The sequence below is a fragment of the Elephantulus edwardii genome, unplaced genomic scaffold (assembly GCF_000299155.1).
Source record: "Elephantulus edwardii isolate Elephantulus edwardi_28Jun2011 unplaced genomic scaffold, EleEdw1.0 scaffold00134, whole genome shotgun sequence".
NCBI classification, from domain to species: domain Eukaryota; kingdom Metazoa; phylum Chordata; class Mammalia; order Macroscelidea; family Macroscelididae; genus Elephantulus; species Elephantulus edwardii.
In genome coordinates, this window is record NW_006399884.1 from 8,783,778 (window position 1) to 8,804,513 (window position 20,736).

General features: G+C 46.5%; 1 protein-coding gene and 2 pseudogenes across 1 annotated transcript; all 3 read right to left on the bottom strand.

Annotated features, from left to right (window-relative positions):
- LOC102854319 overlaps positions 1 to 1,150 on the bottom strand; it is a 67,202-nt pseudogene extending 66,052 nt beyond the window's left edge.
- Positions 1,151 to 1,190: 40 nt separating this feature from the next.
- On the bottom strand, positions 1,191 to 5,247 carry PDX1 (pancreatic and duodenal homeobox 1). The gene is made up of 2 exons (XM_006894075.1): positions 4,851 to 5,247; positions 1,191 to 1,627 (listed from the first exon to the last, which is right to left on the bottom strand). The coding sequence occupies exons 1-2, from the start codon at positions 5,245 to 5,247 to the stop codon at positions 1,191 to 1,193; spliced, it is 834 nt and encodes a 277-aa protein (XP_006894137.1).
- Positions 5,248 to 17,502: 12,255 nt separating this feature from the next.
- On the bottom strand, positions 17,503 to 18,105 carry LOC102874351 (annotated as a pseudogene).
- Between the last annotated feature and the right edge of the window lie 2,631 nt (positions 18,106 to 20,736).

A 20,736-nucleotide genomic window follows, 5' to 3' on the forward strand; every position in this document is an offset into this window, starting at 1 on the left:
AGCTATATTTTTAAACACTGACCAGCATCCTCATGCCGCTGGGAAGGTTCAAGACAGAACAAGTAGGATCACTGTTCTTGTGTTCCGTGCCATTCGTGTTTATTAAACATTTTCCCCAAACATCACCTGGACACGAGGCCCAGACCCTGGGACAAAGCACCGACCTGAAAATCCAGGCCCTTTCACAGAGTACTGTCCAGTTATTTAAAACCTTTAAATGAGTCCCCCAGTGTTGCCGGTCCCCCGCCACAGGCTTTGCACCAGTTTCTGAAGTTGCGGGAGATCATTCTGGCGGTGTGAATGCCTCTGCAGGTGCGCCACGTCGCTCCACTCTGCTTTGCCAGCTCCAGCAGGAATGGAAGCCAACTTTGGAACAGAAAATCTCAAATAATTTTCAGGGGTTTCAAAGGCCTCTTCGCTTGCCTCGGGCTCCCCCTCTCTTTGGCCTCCTCAGTCTCATAGGGGCGGCGGCCGCGGTTCCAGGCCTGGTGGTTTAGCTCTGCTGGTTGCATCTTTAAAGGAAAGGGTTGGGGTTGGAGGAGGTGCAGCAGGCAGGAGTGGTTATGCTAAAAAGGATTAGAGTGGGTTGTTTGTTTCCTTGTTTTTAAGAAGCAGGAGGAGCAGGAAAGGAGAAGCAGAAGGGGGGAAAGAGGAGGAATTGAAATTATTATCACACAACAGAGACGTGCTGAATCGTGAAACCGCAGCTGGTCGTGGTTGGTTTTTTTTTTTTAATGCGTTGAAAGCAAAGTGTAATCCTGTGTAAGAATGGATGTTTTTGAGCAGATTAAAGCCCTCGGCCCAGCACGCCATTCCTGGTGTGTGGCTGTGCGCAGGGATTGGGTGTGTGTGTATTTGTTTCCAATTTGTACAGTTCCGGATGTGGTTCGGAGAGTCCACACAGTTTGCGGCGGCAGTTTGGGACCACTGAATGCTAAAGGCAGCAAATTGCCGCCCTTCTGACAAAATCACCAGAAAAGACTCCGTAACTGGTAGTTCAGAGCGCTACTCTCTGCAGGCGGGTCATCGTCCCCGTGTGGCGCTGGCTTTGGCACGCGCCCTCCGCTTGGTTCTCCCCTGGCCTCGGGGTGGTTTCCTCCTGCCCACGGAGCTGGCGGTCCACATTGGGGGTCCCAGGCTCGCTCCCCATGGTCTGTGAGTGAGAGCCACCCGACGGGGTCTAGTTGCTTTCACCGGGGGTCCTGTGGCCGCCGGGGCACGATGCTGGGGGGCTGTGGCGACCCGCTGAGGCCGGGCTGAATGTGGCTTTCTCGGGCCGCGGCGGGAACAGCGGGTGGCACAGCACTCCCAGGAGGTGGCAGCGCCAGCAGCTCCTCGCCCGAGGTCACCGCGCAGTCCTGCTCGGGCTCCGCGCCCCCGGAGCCCCCCGCCGCCAGCCCGCCGCCACGTTTCTTATCCTCCTCCTTCTTCCACTTCATGCGGCGGTTTTGGAACCAGATCTTAATGTGCCTCTCGGTCAAGTTAAGCATGACCGCCAGCTCCACCCGGCGTGGCCGGGAGATGTACTTGTTGAACAGAAACTCCTTCTCCAGCTCCAGCAGCTGCGCGCGCGTGTAGGCCGTGCGTGTCCGCTTGTTCTCCTCCGGCTCCGCAGTGTAGGCGCCGCCTGCGGGCGACACAGCACTGAGAGTGACCCCGGGGCCCAGCCCCACCCGCCCAGTCCTCTGAGGAGGACCCTCATTCCTCAGCTTCCGCCCAGGGCTCACCCCAGCTACTGCCACTTGGCATGGGGCACAGGCAGGCTTGTGGGGGGGGGTGTTCTCCCCTGCCTCCCATCCCCAGGGCTCCCCATGCTGCTCTGGTCACTTCTGTGAGCAAGTGACTTTTAAATGAGGACACTTAACATGCTGATTGAAAGATATAGAACCAATCTTTAAACCACTCTGTTCGGTTAAGACAATTACTGCTTATTGCTGTTGTTGGGGGCGGTCATGAATTTGATTCCGACTCAGAGTGACCCCTTGTGACAGAGTAAAACCGCCCACCAGGGTTTCCTGGTGGCCACACTTTGGGGAGCAGGTCTCTAGGTCTTCCTCCCGAAGAGGAGAGGCTCACAAGATTCAAATCAAGGGTCTTCAGCGCTTCCGCCATCAGGGCTCCATTTACCCTTGAAAGTGGATAGATGTGCTGCCTCCTCTCAAGACTTACAGCCTCCGAAACTTGGAGGGTCGCTCTGAGTCGGAATCCACTTGAAGGTGGTTAGTTTAATCCGAGTTAAAAATGGAAAACCAAAAAGAAGTTTTCAGACAGTCCCCACACTAAGAATACACTTCCGATCACAACCCGGTTCACACGGATATATAACTAACAACAATTTCAGTGCATAAAATAGAGCTCAACCACATATGATGCTAATTATATTCCCTTTTTGAAACTAGATCCTTTAGGGGGGAAACAGGACTGGAGCAGGCCTCAATTCTAAATGGATTTCATGACCCACAATTGGGCGGTAGCTCAGTTTGAAAATCTTATGAACATGGTAGTCTTCCTATCCAAACTGCTGGCACATAGCAACAGCAATGTATCTCCCCCAAAAGTTAGGTTGTTGAGATTAGCACATTTTCTTGGATTGTCCGTCATCCTCCGCAGGCCTGGCCTGCAGGGAAAAGGGCCACAGCACAGGGCCCGGGAAAGCTGCCCTTTCACGGTAGAGGGAACTTCCTCCAGTGCACGGTGGAGCCGGAAGCCCGCACGGTGGGGCGCAAACACTGAGCCCAGGAGCGTGCAGGGGACGAGCTCCAAGCCCGAGCCTGGAGGAAGTCCTGGTGGGGCCTGGCCAGAGACCAGGGCAGCTTGCTTAGGGTGCCGTGCTCCCCAAGATCCCAGCCTGCCTTTTCTCTGTCCTGGGGCCGAAGACGCAGAGACAGCCAGTGCCACCAGGCCTCCAGACCAGGCCGAAGCTTGTCTTAGAGCAAGGCTGGGGCCACGGTTTCTGGGTTGTCAGAAGCCCAGGAAGGCCCCTGGAGGCGGTTTGTTCCTGAGTGGGATGGATGGGCGAATGGATGCTTCCCGGTTGAGGCCTGAATCTATGGAGGAAGCCTGCATCTCAGCAGACGCCTCCTCAGGCCTGGAAGAGAATCTACGGGAATCGGAACCGGGGAAAGATCCTTCACAGTTGTAAATGCAGCACACAACCTCTGAAACTTCCTGTGCTGGACCGAAGGTATAGAAGAAGGGTGTAAGGGGCCTGCTACCCAAAGACTCACTAACCCCTGGGGCCCCCATGGGGGTGGCAGCGGGGTGCTGGGAAATCTGAGCTCCAGGACCTTTCCTGGGCTCTGGGTGTGCTTGGCAAGGCGGCTTAGGTGCCTACGGACAACGGGCTGAGGAAGGACGTAGATGTCTTGGGAAGAAGTTTCCGGAAGCCCCTCCTGATAGAAGCAGTTACATTTGTACTACCAAGACTGTCTCCTCTTCAGACCCCCCCCTTACTTTGCCTTCTCAGGGCACAAACCCCTCTGCGCACAAGCTATCTGGCCTACCCTTGATGTCCCCTTCTTCACAATGTTTCCAAAGGACTGGGAAGTTGGGGTGGGTGTTCCAGCCACTGCCATGGAGGCAGTGGGTTGTACACTGCTTAAACCTCCTGGGGCCGGTCTGGGAGGTCAGGGGAGGGCTTCAGGCTCCTCAACTCAGAAAGGCCACTATTTTCTTTTGGTTTTTCCTTTCAGACCTCAGACTCCGCTAGAGAAACAGCCGCCCCTTTAGGGGATGGCAGGCTTCCCCAGAAGGCTTCTCCCCTGGCCTTCCCTCCTCACTCTTTTCCCAATGGAGCCAAGAGGCTGGGACCGGGCCTGGAGACGCTGCCTGAGAATCTCAGCCGATGGGACTTCCCCGCACCCCCAAAGCCAGGCTGGGGGTTTAGGGGCTTAAAGTGTGTGGTTTGATGCTGCCCGGACATCCTAGGCCCCCCTGCCCAGCCTGCATGCAGCCTCAGAAGGAAGTGCTGGTGGAAGATGAGGCTCTGCCCTGGGCTGCTTGCTGCTGGCCCCTGCACACCAGCAGGCCAAATGGGGTGCCAAGGCCTGGGGAGCCGCTTGAGCCCCCTTCCTCTGACCCGACAGTCAACTGGAAGGAAACTCAATCTCCACTATTTGCAGAGCAGGTGTAACCAGAAGTGGCAGAGGCGATAACATTGTGTAGCCGTGTAGCCGTGGTGGCCGCCAGGCTGCCAGGCTCGCTGCTGGCCAGAGCTAGGAAGGCCGAGGGGGAAAGCCCAGGCCCGGCATATCCCGCAACTCTCCTGGGCCAGTGCAGGGGGTGAGGATCGGAGCAGCAAAGGGATCAGAACGAGCCAGGTCAAGGCCTTGCCCGATCCATGCGCAAGCAGGGCTTTTGGCCTTCCCTGCCTGACTCACAGCCTCCTCGAGGTCCGCCTTCTCCTCACTCAGGGGCCTCCAAACGACCAGTTGTGTTTCCAGGAGAGGTGGTGCGTGAAGCATAGGAGCCCTGGCTGGGCGGGGGTGGGGGGTCGGGGGGAGTACTGCCCCGCCCGCCGCTCACATCCAGTGAGCCCTGGGGCAGCACATCTCTGCCCAAGGAGGATCCGGAGGTCTGGGCTCTGAGCCGGCTGAGTCAACTCTCTGAGCGGGAGCGTGTGTGGGCTGCGGGGACTTAGTATCCATGCAGGAAAGGTCAGCCATTGGGTGCACAGATGCCCCAACTGGACTGAAGAAAATTTGGGGGTAGGTAGACCTCCTGGGAGCCTATATGGTTTCACTCAACCCCAGCTAGCCCGGGAGAAGATGAGGCAGAGAGAGGGCCAGGGCGGGAGCAGCTCGGTGCCCTGGTCGCGCACAGAGCAGAGAACTGGCGGGAGGCGGCCTTACCTGCCCACTGGCCTTTCCACGCGTGGGCCTTGGTGGACTTCATCCATGGGAAGGGCAGCTGGCCGCGCCCGGGTTCCTCCAGGGCGCCCGGTTCCGCGCTGTCGGCGAAGGGCCCGGCGGGCGGCTGCGCGAGTGCGAGCGGCGCGGGGAGGTGGTGGTGCAGCAGCGCGGTGGCCGAGGCGTCGGTGAGCGGGGGCACCTCGTACGGGGAGATGTCGGGGGGGCTGCCCTGCTCCAGCGCGCCCAGGGCACCCGCGAACGGCGGCGGCGGCGGCTGGCGGCCCATGTAGAGACACGCGGGCGGGCTGGCGCGGAACTCGGGCGCAGGGCCGCGCTGGAACGAGCACGGGTCCTTGTACAGCGGGGGCGCCCCGTAGTACTGCTCATCTCCATTCATGGCTCTAGTCGGGGCTGGGGACGCGCCCTGGAGCCGGGACCGGAGCCGGGACTGGGCGCCGAACGCCTGCTGCTGCCGGAGGTACCCGCTTTCTTTGACAGCTCGGCACAGCTCTCTGGAGACCCGCGGCGCCGCCACTGCGCCATAGGCTCCGGCGTGCCCCACGTGGCGCAGCCCGGGGCCACCATTGGCCTGTCTGTCGCCTTAAGAAGCGACGCCCCTGACCGACAGCACCTGCATTTGTTTCCATTTTCTCCCTTTGCTGAGCTTGCAGCACCAGCTCCTGTACGCAGCTGAAGGCGCGCTTCTGAGGGGAGGTGGGCGCGAGGGGGAGAAATGTTGGAATTTCTACTAATTTTTAAAAAATGACTTTTAATGTTTGTTTTAAAGTCGATTTCGCTTGGTGCATTTGATAATGATAATTGTTGTTCTTGTTAAGGTCCATCAATTTTCCACCAGTTTTTATCTCGATTTCAATCCCTCATGACAGAGCAGAGCTGCCCCTTCGGGTTTCATCCACTTCCTAAACAACATTCCTCTGGAAACTCTATGAACTTTGATAAATGGCGATAGTTATAGAAAGGCTCCAGGTCTTATGTTCATAGGGTCGCTATGGGTCATGCTTGACTCCATGACAGTCAACAAGTCTTTGCAGAAGCAGATCACCAGGCCTTTCTTTCGCGGAACCTCAGGATGGATCCATTTGCAGTGTTTCAGTTCACAATCGAATACTTAACCATTGACCTACTAGGGCCCCTTGATAAGTATTAATATTATTTGTTGTTGTGTACCGCTGAGTCTGGGCCCCACTCATAGCTGGCACTCCAGTGGATTTTCAGAGGCTGTTAATTGGACGGAAGGATATTGCCCATCTTTCTAACGCAGGCAGCTGGTGGACTGCAGTGAAGCTTGTTACTACGAGGCCACCAGAGCCCCCTTGATGTTAATGAGAAAAATATTAATTAATTTATTAATTATTTCATTAATATTATTTACAAATATATATGTGCAAGGACTGTAATGTAAACCTTTTAAACTCTTAGGTAATATGGTAAAAAAAAGGCACATCTGTAGACGCAGTCGGCTGTATTTTATTTATTGAAACTTGAGAATGGCCGCCAATGAAATGAATGAGCTAAAGTCTGGCATTCCTGATATATTTTTAACTGTGGCTGTGCTTAGTTCAGAGTGTGAACTAGCTTCAGACGCCTATGGTGTGACTTCATTTTCACTTTTACTTTGAAGGACATTATTAATTTGGTTTCTAAGAAATTTGGGCTCCTTTAGTTCTGGTCAGAAGGTGTTTACCCCACACATAAAAAGGCAGGAAGCAGCGCTTGCCAGGTGGCTAAGCCAGCGCGCTTGGTCCAGGGCTCCCTTTCTAGCATGACTCTCTGGGGGTCCTGAGTTAGGCCAGGGTTGTATGAGGAAGAGCATCCTCACCTGTGTCCTAGGGAAATAAGGCTTCACAGCAACTGCGTTGGAGGACTACCTCCATCCTGTGGGATTCAATACTTTTGGTAACTTGTGCTACCCCTTCCCACGTCGCTTTTGCATCCCAGCCTGCACAGATGCTGCAAGTGAGCGCCCAACCCAGGGCCTTGTCCAGACCGACATTGCCCTCCCTGTTCACCTCAGTGGCTCCTGCTGGCCTCCGCCCGGCCCTGCCTAAATGATGACATTAAGTCTGAACTGAACAGGTTTCTTAAAAACCTGGTATCTTTGCACGAGAGGAAGCATGAACTACTAGGAAATAGAGAGACATGACTACAGTGTCTTTTGTGCAGTTCGGCTCTCTTAAATCACACGCCTGGTGACTTAATGGTAAGGATTTATGATGCCAACAGCAAAGCACGTGGTTTGTATCTACCAACTATTTCACAGGAAAAGATAGGCAGTCTCCTTCCCTGAGATTTATAGCCTCTGAAACCCGCTGGAGGGTCATTTACGAGCTGGTTCCTACACGACAGCACATAACAAATTACACACAACCATGCAGGCCTTGGCGCGGGCATATGTTCTTTTAGTTGAAAGATATGCTTTGTAAATAGGGACAGAATGAGGATGTATTTCAGAAATGCTTTTATTTTATTGAAAACAAAAATGGGAAAGCCGGTTGAGAGTTCTCTTCGCGGACTGCAGCAGTGTGGTCTGGGCTAAGCTTTCAGAGGCGCTCAGGGCGCACCGCGCTTGCTCGCGGAAGTTTGGGAACGTGTGCGCACAGTCCCTTCAAGTCGCCTGCATGCTCTAGGAAGGGCAGACTCTGGAAATCCCCCTGGGGCTGGAAGAATGTCTGCCATTTCTTCAGGGAAAAGGGCCAGCTGCGGTTCTAGGGGGCAAGTGAAAGGTATCCAGCCTGCGCCCCTACTCAGGGCGCGCCCGCGTCAATGAGCCCATTGTGGCTGCGGCCGCAGAGGACCTGCCGCTATCGCCAGGCCTCGAGTGACCACATTGATCCAGAGGGAGGGCTGCCCTGCCTCAGCATGTTGACCCTCGGAGATAATCTCCTGGGTCGTTGTGGGTTGACTTAGCGACAAGGTTATGAGGGGTTCCCCCCCTCAACTTCCCTGCCCCCAGCCTGGTAACTCTGAGCTCGGTGCGTCCTTCCGCCTCTGCTCTCGCCTCTCTCCTGACCCGGACGGTTTACTTTGCAATTCTCATCTAATTGCACAATTCTAGAATTTGGTCTCACATCGACGCTTCATTTACTCTCATTTAGTTCTTCTGCTCGACGCTGCAGAAAGAGAGGCACTCGCTCAGCAGAAACCAAACCCACCCACCTTGTGGTCCTGGGAGGAAATGGCAGACGCTGGACAAGGCGGTGTGCAGCAGCTGGAGGCAGACAATGGAGGCAACCTCTTAGCTTTCACAATTGGCAGGAGGTTCGAATCTCCCAGCCGCTCTGCCAAGGAAGATGGGCAATCTCCTGCCGTGCGATTTACTACTCCCTGTGACAATCTGCTAGGGAATCCACCTCAGGTCACAACAACAATAACAATCTACAGAGCACATAACAATCCAAAGAAGAGCCTAGTGTCTGGACAGTGATTTGTTATCACTGTTATTGCTACTGGTGCGCAAAGTCAGCAGGCTCCTGGACGGTTAATTACCGCGTAAGGGCGTTTGCTGGTTTAGTGGTAGGGAGTCTGGCTGCCAACCCAAAGGCAGGTAGGTGGTTGGAATATGCGGCTGCTCCTTGAAATTGAGAGACAGAGTGGATTGACACAGGAACCATAACATTGGGCTCAAACCCAGCAACTTGTGTGTGTGTGGGGTGGGGGGGGGTGTGCAGGACCCACAGTGCTCTGTCCTGATGGTCGTTCAAATCTAAGGTGTCCCATGAATGCACTTAACAATTATCACACCCGAGTCCATGGAAAGATGCAGCCAGCAGGCTCTTTCCGCCCAGCATGCCCTGTGCTGTTCTGTGGACACAGCGCAGTGTCAGGAACTCGCTGAGGCCATTAAAAGTGAAAAGCGCTTCCGCTCTGAGCCCCTCACGCCCCCCTCGTCTTCCACAGGCCGGGAGCGGGACCTAGCCATTAGGCCAGCTTCATCCAGAGCCATTAACAGCAGCCCTTTGGATAAATAAACAAAAAAGGCTGTAAACCAATTATAGTGTGGACAGTGAAAAAGTCGTTTATTAGCAGGACGCACTGATAGACCTCGCTGATGTTTGAGGTCCTCACCTACCCGCTTCCCCTCCTCCCTGCAGAAGCGCTCTGACTAGGGAGAACACGGTTCACCGGGTCGGTACCGGGTACCTGGCCAGTCTTCCTCCAACTTGCTCTTAGCAACGGCAAGAAGCGAGGTTGACGTGCTGCTGAGAAATCTTGAGTCACTGTGTCCTCTTATAAAGAAAAACAAAGCCAAAAAAACCGCAGAAGAGACAAACGTCACTCCATCTCAAATCCGAAATATCCTGGAGCAGGTTCAGTTTAAGAATTCTTTTGCTTTTTTTTTTGGGGGGGGGGGGGGAAAGTAAAATGACATCCCGAGTTGGAGTCTCTCTGAAGCAAACAAACAAACAAAAAAAGCATGGAGTAATGAAGACCTCCTTCCATCCTTTGTTTTGAATCTTTCTATTTCCTTCTGTGGCTCCACATGGCAGACACAGTGTTCCTTTACCTGCACGCTCACTGTCCCCTCCTCTTTTGTGATTTCAGGCAGAACCTGGCATCCAGGCTCTGAGAGAGCCTAAAGAAAACCCAAGGGGCTTCAGACTTCAACGGAAGGTTCTCCGGGGGATCCCTAAGGCAAGACAATCTAGCAAAAATAATCAGTGAGCTGTCATTATTTTGCAAGCGAATTCAGGTCCTCTGATGCATGCCTTTTCTGTACAGAGGTGCACTTAAACTTCTGACTTCGCTAAGCAGAAGTTTGGGTCTTTGTGGTGACAAGGGGTCTCGGTAGTGATAGAAAAGTTCCAGGGGCTGTGCAGTGGGGAGGTCAGAGGCCCTCTTTCTGCCCAGAGCTGTGCCCTGCTCACTCCTCTCCTCCCCACCATTTGGGGCTTCTTCCCACAGCAGTATTCTCTGATACCTGCTCTTTCTTCTTTCCTGCTTGAAGCCCTCCAAAGCCCTCCATTTATTTTGCAGCTGAAAGGAAAAGTGTGAAGGGAAGTTTAACTTCCAAAAGGTCTAGGGCCTGCCCCCACCTCCCCCAGCATCCCTGGGGCCCTCCCCTGCTGGTCTGCACTTACCTTTCTGGGCTGCTCCCACCCAACTTCCAAGGTGGGTGATCTTCAGAAGACCCCAGCCTTTGCTGTTTCCCTTCTGATCTCCAGCCCAGATAGCCAGCTCCTCCGCTCCTCCTCGCTTCCATTGAAATGCCTTTCTTTGCTCTCCACCCCCCCTCCCCATCACTGTTTCCTGTGACTAATTCTTTGTTCTCCTGGGAACCTTTCCTAACCTCCAGGTTCCTGCTGGAGTCCAGAGGAGGCTGGGCCTAGGCTGTCGAGCATCCTGTACTTCACAGAGTGTAATCATTTCAAAGGAATCCTCAAGGCACAATGGTTAAGAGTTCAGTTACAAACTGGAAGATTGGAATCTTCCAGTGTGAATCCAACTCCTCCTGATGTCCTGACTGCTGGTACCAAGTATATTGATTGTAGATCAAGTCCTTGACAGTTTTTCTTTGACCAGAGACATTGCACTGGAAAATCCGTAGTCAGGTACTTCACCAAATTACTGAAGAACAGTGATGTCAACCTGAGGACCAAGATGTGCCTGATTCAGATCATTGTCTTTTAAATCACTTGTTATGCATTGGAGAGCTGGACAATGAATAAGGACGACAGAAGAATTGATGACTTTTCAGTTGTGATGTTGAAGAAATCTCATGGAATTAAAAAAATCCAAACCAAACCAACAAACAAAAACCCCAAGCAGCTATCTCTTGGAGAAGGTACAGCCAAAATGCTCCTTGGAGGCAAAGATGATAAAGCTTTGCCTCACATACTTTGGGTATGTTGATAGGAGAGGCTTTTCCTTGGAGAGGGATCCATGCTTGGAAATGTGGAGGGACATTGAAAGAGAGGAAGACCCTTAACAAGATGGGATGACAAGTTGACTGCAGTGAGGTGCTCAAGTGTTGTGAGGAGGACACAGGATAGGGCAGGGTTCATATCTGTTGTTCATAGGGTTGCTATGAGTTGTACTCACTTGATGACACCTCAGGTAAACAAGAAATCAAGTCCTCAGAAGACAGGCCTGGCGATCAGCATCTGTTAAGAATGCTGCTGTTATTGGCAGGTAACATTGAGTTCTTTCCAACAGAAAGAAACACTGCCCTGTCCTGTGGCATCCTCACAATTGCTGTTCTGCTTCCGTTCATTGTTGCAGTCACAATGATGTCAGCCTGAGAAGAAACCCAAAGAGGCAGTTAGTTCTACTCTGTCATCTGGAGGTGCCTTCAGTTATCAAACCAACAGCATCGATTTGAAGGAAAAGGTTTTTAGTAGTATTTATTGATTAGACATCTCTATAGCTTTTGCTGTCTGCCTGCCCGGAAACCTGGTAGCATAGTGGGTTAAGTGTTGGGCTACAAACCAGAAGGTTGGCAGTTTAAGATCTATGAGAGAAAGATGGTTGTTCTCCTCCTGTTAAGATTCACAGTCTTTGATGGATGGGGGAGTGGGCATATCGCCAACTTGAGTGCAGTTGGTTTGGGTCTTTGGTCTCTGTCTGTCAACAATTTCCTTCAGTGATAAAATATGTCTAATTTTGATTTGTGTGCATATAAATACTACTCATGGTCACTGAATTGGAATCAACTTGTAGCTGAATCTGCTGTTGGGTTGACAGTGCAACTCTTTACCCACTAGGCCACCAGAGTTCCCTTGCATATGAAGTTAATTATAAATATTGTGGCTTGAATCAGATGCCACTTAGATCTCAAGGTGACCTAGACACTTTTTTAACCCTTATCGGAGTCTTTTACAGAAGATTTTTCCTGTGCAATGTCATTTGATTTTGTGATGACTATTGCTCTGAGTGTTGATGGTGGATTCAAGGAAGATGAAATCCTTAACAACTTTTCTCTGTTTATCATATTGCTGCATATTGGTATAATTGTTAGAATTTAAAAAATATGTTGAAGTAGTAACTCACACTAAAGCCTTTTTTAAAAATACCAGTTTATTTACAAAATTTCAATACAATGTTTTCCAGACCAGATTCTTCCAATTTCCAATCTCGCCCCCCCCCATCAAATTGTACAACTCCATGATTAATCCCCTCCATACATCCTCTCCCTCTGCTTCCACCCCCGCCCCCTTGGATTGTCATACTCATTCTACAATAATGGTTTTATACAATATTTACCTTTGTGGGACTGAGTTAGTTCACTTAGTATAATGCTTTCCAGTCCCTCCCAAGTTAGGTAGTAATTTACAAAATCATTGCTTCTGCATGCTGTGTAGTATTTCATTGTATGAATGTACCATAATTTCTCAATCCATTTGATTGTGGTTGGACATCTGGGCTGTTTCTATGTTCTTGTGATGGTGAATAATGCTGCTATGAACATTGGTGTACAAGTCTCCATTTGTGCCTCAGTTCTCATTTTCTCAGGGTATATATACTCCATGCAGTGGAAGAGCTGTGTCATATGGAATTTCTAAATGTTCAAGCTTTTTGAGGAAGTGCCAAACTGCCTTCCAGAGTGGTTGTACCATTCACACTAAAGTCTTTGATCTTAGTGGGGTTTTTTTGGGGTGTGTGTGTGTTTTTATTTTTATTTTATTTTATTATTTTTTGTGTGTGTACCATCAAATCAGATCTGACTGGTATAGGAGGAGATTGTCTCTCCTTCTCCAGCAAAGCATCTGGTGGATTCGAACCGAGAGCCTCTGGGATTGCAGTGCAGCTTCTTGCCACTAGGCCACCAAAGCTCCCCTATCTTAGTGTTTTAAGTCATTGTTGCTTTCAGCAGGCAAGGATGTGTTATCTGCATATTGCAAATTATTAATGAGTCTTTTTCTAATTCTGATTTTCTGGGGTGTTTTTATGTGCAGTACAATTACTCTGATTATTTGCTCAGTATACAGATAGAATAAAAATGATGAAAGGATACAATGCTGGCACACACTTTCCTTAGTTTTAAACCATGCAGTATTCCCTTGTTTTGTTTGAACCACTGTCTCTTGGTCTATGCACACATCCCAACACAATTAAAAGTGTTCTGGAATTTCCATTCTTGGCTATGTTGTCTATAGTTTGTTATGAGCAGTAAAGCACAGGGAAACATCTTTCTGGTATTCTCTGCTTTCAGTCAAGATCCATCTGTCCTCAGCAATGATTATTTTAAATCTTTAAATTTAGATTAGCTACTGCAACTATTTTTTAATTAACTTCAGCATGGTTGTGCCCCTGCTTTTGACTACTGCAACTGGATTGTGGCAAGTCCTGCAGAGATTACAATGAAAAGCTCCCTATAAGTCTCCCTATAGTAATGTCTCTCGCTAGAGTGTTGAGTAGAAAGAATGTGTTTTAGAATACAGCTATTTGCATATTTCCTTTACTTACATAGTGTTATAGTTAAGGTGCCATGCAGTTGACTAAGCCTCATAGTGACCCCGTCTATGAACCTTGCCTTGACCTGCACCATCCTCATCATCTCGGATGTGTTCCAGTGTCACAGTCACTGTGTCAATCCATCTTGTTAAGAGTCTTCCTTGCTTTCTCTGATTCTCTACCTTTCCCTCATGATCTTGGGATCATGTCTATTTCAAAGACTGGCTCCTCCTGACAGCATTCTTGAAGTGTTTTTGTTTTCAACTAACATTCTTTTTTAAAAAATTTATTATTAATTTCAAGGAAAATTTACAGAGACTTTGGATTTCCACTCATTGCTTGTTGCACTTTTCTCCCCTCCCGATCCTACCTCCTAGTACACTACCCTCTTGGAAAAGTAAAACAAAAATTCTTTCATTGTTTTACAATCCCTCCCCCCAGGTCCACTGCACTATGCAGCCTTCACTCTAGACTCCTGTCATGACAAAAATACCTAATCACATATCCCTCTTAAACAGTTTTCTTCCTCATCTGTTTCAATGCAGTATACATTATTGAACCCATCTTTCTCAGTCTCCCCCTAACCCTGCGGTCAGTCCTGTTTTACAGCAGTGGCACCATGCAGTATTTGTCCTTTTGTGACTGAGATACTTCACTCAGCATAATGTCTTCCAGGCTCACCTATTTTGAATAATATTGTATGAGTTCCTTGTTTTTCAATGCAGTGTAGTATTCCATTGTGTGAATATACGACAACTTCTCTATCCATTCATTTGTTGATGGGCACTTAGGTTGTTTCCAACTCTTTGCTATTGTGAACAAAGCCATGATAAACATGGGTGTGCATATATCTGCTTGGGTATATGGTCTCTTTGGGGTATATTCCCAGTAATGGAATTGCTGGGTCAAATGATATCTCTATTTGCAACTTTTTGAGAAAGTACCACACCGCCTTCCACAGTGGTTGTACCATTTTACACTTCCACCAACAGTGAATAAGGGTTCCAGTTTCTCCACAACCTCGCCAGCATTTGTTGCTTGCTGTTCTGTTAAATTTTGCAATTCTTTTTTTTAAAATTATTATTAAATTGTATTAGTTTTAATGAACATTTACAGAGATTTTGGGTTCTCATTCATTCATTGTTGCACTGTTTTCTCTACTCTCCTCCCCAGTTCATTCTTCCCCCCCCCCCCAATTTTGCAATTCTGAATGGGGTGAGATGATATCTCTTAGTTGTTTTAATTTGTGTCTCTCTCTTAGAGTTAGGGATTTTGAACATTTCTTCATGTGCTTGTTGGCCATCTGAATGTCTTCTTTGGTGAAGTGTCTGTTCACATCCTGTGCATTTTTTAATTGGATAATTTACCTTTATCTTGTTGTGGTGCTCAAGTATTTTATAAATTCTAGATATAAGTCCCTTATCTGACATGTCATTACCAAATATTTTTCCCAGTCTGTGGCTTCTCTTTTCACCCTGTTGGAGAAGTTTTTGCATGTGCATAGGGGTTTGATTCTTAGAAGGTCCCATTTATCTATTTTATCTTCTCCTGGTTGTAGGCAACATTCCTGAAGTTTATGAGATGAAGTTTCACCATCCATGTCTCTGGAAGTGCCTGGGTTGTACCACCTCCAAAACAGATTTGTTTGTCCTTTTAGCACCTCATAGGGCATTCAGTACTCTTCTTCAACACCACAATTCAAAGGCATTGATTTTTATACCATCCTGATTTTCAGATTTTTAACACATTTGTTCTTGGTTTTCAGATATTTTTAGTTAATTCAAACTTCTTTTTTAAATGTTTTAAAAATTAGTTTTAATGAAAGTTTACAGAGACTTTGGATTTCCATTCATTCGTTGTTGCACATTTCTCCCTGCCCAAATTCACCCCTCCTTAAATTCACTCTTCTCTTTGAAAAGTAAAAGAAAAATTCTTTCATTGTTATGCAATTCCTCCCCCCAAGTCCACTCCACTATGCAGTCTTCGTTCTGAACTCCTATCATGACAATAATACCTAATTATATATCCCTTTTAAACAGTTCTCTCCCTCATTTGTTTCAATGCAGTATACATTATTTATCCCATCCTTCTTAGTTTCCTCCCAACCACAATGTCAGTCTCATTTTAAAACAATGGCACTGTGCAATATTTGTCCATTTTTGACTGAGATATTTCATGCAGCATAATGTCCTCTAGGGTCACCCATTTTGTATAATATTTCATGAGTTCCTTGGTTTTTCAATGCAGTGTAGTATTTTCTATTGTATGAGTATTCCAGAGCTTCTCTATCCATTCATTTGTTGATGGGCACTTAGGTTGTTTCCAACTCTTTGCTATTGTGAACAAAGCTCCAATAAATATGGTGTGCATATATCTGCTTGGGTGGCGGTGATGGTTTCTTTAGAGTATATTCCCAGTAGTGGAGTTGCTGAGTCAAGTGGTATTTCTATTTGCAACTTTTCGAGAAAGTGTCATACTGCCTTTCATAGTGGTTGTACCATTTTACACTTCCACCAACAGTGAATAAGTGTTCCAATTTTTCTACAACCTCGCCAGCAGTTGATGTTTGCTGAACTGTTAAATTTTGTCCCTACTGGGGTGAGATGATATCTCATCATTGTTTTGATTTGCATCTCTCTTAGAGCTAGGGATTTTGAACATTTCATCATGTGTTTGTTGGCCATCTGAATGTCTTCTTTGATGAAGTGTCTGTTCATATCCTGTGCCCATTTTTCAATTGGGTTGTTTACCTTTATCTTGTTGTGGTGTAGTTAATTCAAACTCTTAGTGCCTGCCTTATGTAGAAAAGAATGAAAAACTGCCTAGTCTTTCATCATCTTCATAGTCATCAGCATGTTCAAGGTTATTATTGTGGCTTTTGTGTAGTCCTTCTTACTGAAGTCTCCTCAACTTGCTAGTTTTTTATTTTCTAATAATGATACCCTTTTCCTGTAGTTGGTCCCGTCTAATAAGATGTCCTTGCTTTGGCAGCACATACGATAAAACTGGAACAATACAGAGAAGATTAGCATGGCCCCTGTGCAAGGATGACACACAAATGTGTGAAGCATTCCATATTTTTAATATAGCTTATAAACTTTTTTGGGGGGGAAGTAAAAATATGCCCAAAGCAAGGGAATCAGATAATGTTGTGTTGTGATTCTTAAAGTTTTTGCTGACCAGTTGTTGGAAGTGGATCACCAGACCTTTTTCTTAGTCTGATTTAGCCTAAAGTTATGCGGAGACATGTCCACCACGGTTGGCCTTGGTAGTATTTGAAACATCAGTGGCAGAGATTCCAGCATTGTAGTAACAGGCAAGCCACCACAGTACAGCAGGTTGAAATATAAGCAACACATTTCATTTCAGGCAAATCCTACAAAGATATAGACTCCTACTAATTAATAAAATAGCATGATGTTAGGAGAGGCCAGCCCTTGGAAAAGGACATCATGTTTGGAAAGATGGAGGGTCAGGAAAGAGGAGGAAACCCTCAACAAGATGGATTGACACAGTGACTGATGAAGGGCTCGAGTATGTTAGGAATAATGAGGATGGTACAAGCCAGGGCAAAGTTCAAATCCATTGTTCACAGGTTCTCTAGGAATCATAGTTGACCCAATGGCACTTAACAACCACAACACGTATATGTAAATGACAGAGATGTTTATACAATGTAGACTCCTGCGCCCAACTTCAGAATTATGTAATAACAGTATCTGTAAAGTGTAACTTGGTAATCTGAGGGTTTTTTTTTAATAAAAAAAATTGTGTTTACTTAGAAGCATTCAGAATGTCAACAAAACAGCTGCAACTTTTTTTTCTTTCTTTTTTTGCAATTACAGAGTGGTATTCAATTAACAGAACAACAATTATTTTGTATAAGCTGCATCAGACAACTGAAGATGAAAAAAAAAACCCAAACAAAACCTTCCATCCCCATATATAACTAATTTGTGCTGTGCACCAACAAGAATTTGTTTTAAATTTCCATGCCAATTTACAACCCCCATACTGTACCAGGCAAGGTTAGTGGCTATTGAAAATACCACCAGGACAGGGCTATCTAAAGACACATTCAGTAGTGTGTTAACTATACAAAAAAAGACACTGTACAGTTTAAAAACAAATCTTACACAGCCTTACATGTCAATTTTTTTTTCCCTTTAAAAGGAGTGAGTTGTGTACAGGGGGGTTAAATTCTTTATAGACAAGAAAAAAAAACTGCGCTACAACCAACTTATTCATCATCATCCTCTTCATCCTCATCTTCATCTTCCTCCTCTTCCTTCTTCTTCTTGCTCTTCTCGGCCTTGACAACTCCCTTTTTGGCGGCATCAGGCTTGCCTTTAGCCCTGTATGCAGCAATATCCTTCTCGTATTTCTCCTTCAGCTTAGCAGCCTTCTTCTCATAGGGCTGCTTGTCATCGGCAGCAGTATTATTCCACATCTCTCCCAGCTTCTTCGCAACATCACCAATGGAAAGGCCAGGGTGCTCGCCTTTGATTTTGGGGCGATACTCAGAGCAAAATAAGAAAAAAGCCGAAGGAGGCCTCTTGGGCGCGTTGGGATCTTTGAACTTCTTTTTTGTTTCGCCCTTAGGAGGGATATAGGTTTTCATCTCTCTCTCATAAGGGGCCTTGTCCGCCTTTGCCATGTCTTCAAATTTACCTTTCTCTTTAGCAGACATGGTCTTCCACCTCTCTGAACACTTCTTAGAAAATTCTGAGAAGTTGACAGAAGCATCTGGGTGCTTCTTCTTGTGAGCCTCTCGGCAGGTTTGCACGAAAAATGCATACGATGACATTTTGCCTCTCGGCTTCTTAGGATCTCCTTTGCCCATGGTTAGTTATTTCTCGTCCGGGAGGCACAGAGTCTCCCAGTGCCGTCCGGCTCTGCCTGGCCCGGCGCTGTCTCTATGGAGCTCAATGTACTGCAATGGCTGGGAGAGCGGGAGCCAGAAGCAGCCTCCTCACTCTCTCCGCTCTGTAACATCGGTAATCCGAGTTTTAAAGACAACTAGGAACATTCTCGTGTTCACTAGAGATTGAGGATAATAGTAGTAGTGTAAATAATAACAACAGAAAAAAGTATGATTTATTTGATATCTGGAGACTTATAGATACATTTTCAGAGCAAACAGGAAGCATGGATATTCAAATAAAAAACAACCTCAATGCCTTCAGATTGAAATTTTAATCTTATAATATTTTCCTTTAGAATTGATTTTACTGTTGTTGGGAATTTTTTTACTGTCAAATTGGAATGGACCTATTGCTGATCCTCCAGCAAGTTTTCAGAGGCAGTAAATTGCACTGGAGTAGATGGCCCCTCATTATCCTGCTGATGGATTTGAACTACATACCTTTGTGTTGGCAACACAATTCTTTAGCACTCAGCCACTAGAGCTTGAATATATACAAAGTGGAATACACCAGGTATACACCAATTTCAGTTTGTCGCAGTTCAGTGACATTGTTTACATACTTTGAGTAGAGCAACCATTCTTGTCCTTCTCTGAGTTATTCCTCCTCATTAACATAAATTCATTGCCTTCTAGGGTTCTTATCTAATCTTCCAAGTGCTTGTTGTCAATTTGAGAATGCTTAATTGTGCTCATGTGAAAGCTATACATAGATCAAGAAGCTACTGTTTGAATGGAGCAAGGGAATATGGCTTAATTTAAAAATCAGGACGGACATATGTCAGGAATGTATCCTTTCTCCAGACCTAATCTATCTGTGTATTGAATAAAAAATTCATGAAGTTTAATTTTATGAAGAGGAATGTAGGATCAAGTCTGGATGAAGACTCATCAACAACCTGTATTAGGCAAATGACACAACCTTGCTTGCCCGAAGTAAAGAGGACTTGAAATGCTTGTTGTGGAAGATCAAGTACTGTAGCCTTCAATACAGATTATGTTTTAACATCAAGGAAACAAAGGTCCTCACTACTGGGCCAATAGGTGACATCATGATAGATGGAGAAAAGTTTGAAACTGTCAACAACTTCATCTTACTTGAATCCACAATAAATACACTTGGCACCAGCAGTCAGCTCAGGAGATGTATTGCACCAGGAAAGTCTGCAGTCAGAGGCCTCTCCAGATTACTGAAGAGCAATGATGTTAGTTTGAGGACTAAGGTGCACCTGATTCAGACCATGGTCTTTTCAATCAATTGCTATATATCTGAGAGCTGGATAATGAACAAGAATGACAGAAGAATTGATGTCTTTGAATTGTGGTGTTGGAAAACAGTACCGAATATTTTATGGACTGCCAAAAGAGCAAAGAGCTATAGGTCTTAGAAAAGGTGCAGCCAGAGTGCATCTTGGAGGTAAAGATGTAAAACTTCACCTTTCATACTTTGGGCATGTTGCTCAGAAAGACTATTCCTTGGAAAGGGACATCATGCTTGGAAAGATGGAGGATCAGAGAAAGAGAGGAAGACCCGCAATGACATAGATTGATATAGTGACTGCAACAATGGGTTACAGATGATGTTTTGGAGATGATGAGAACAGCACAGGCTAGGACAGGGTTCAGGTCTGTTCATAGGGTCACTGTGAATCACAGTTAACTCATGGCACCTAACAACAATAACAACTAGTTCTTTTGGAACACTGGTGCCTTAATGCATGACATATTTTGTTGCTAAATGAAAGGTCAATGGTTTGAATCTCTCAGGTACTCCATGGCAGAACTAACTATGAGCAGTTTTATCCTGATAAAATTTATAGCCTCAGAAAACTGAGTTGGAATTGACTGAACAGCAGTGAGGTTTTTTAATTTAGATAGTTGTTAAAAGGACATAATGCTCAAGGCAGACCATTTTTACTAGTAAAGCTAAACTATTGGTAGGTTTTAAGAAGGTGGTTATGAGTTTTAAATGAAGAAATATATGGAACAATGTCTGAATCAGTGGCAAAGCAGAAACTTAATAGATGAGTTAACTTTGTATTTGGATGAAATACACATACATCCTAAATATTTTCATGGTAGACTCCCTTTTCTTTTTTTACATATCCTTTCTAAAAACTTGAATGAGGTGGGAGGGGGTGGTCAGGGAGAAAAGTGCAACAATGAATGACTGGAAACCCTAAGTCTCTGTAAACTTTCATTAAAATTAATTTTAAAAACCTAAAAAATTAATTTAAAAAATCTAATAACAGCTAAGAAAGGATCAGCATGATATAATTTTATTCTTTTATTTACTCTCACCAAGAAGGACACCTGGGGATACAATGGTTAAGTACTCAGCTGTTAACGGAAATGTGGGTGGCTTGAACCCACCAATTGCTTCATAGGAGAAAGAAGTATATGTTTCCATAAAGACTTGGAAGTCCTATGGAGAAGTTATTCTGTCTTATAGGGTTACTATGAGTTGACACCAACTCAATGGCAATGGGTTTGGCTTTGATTGACTATCTTCTAACTCAGTTAATAATGCCGGGGACCTTAAGAGCTTGT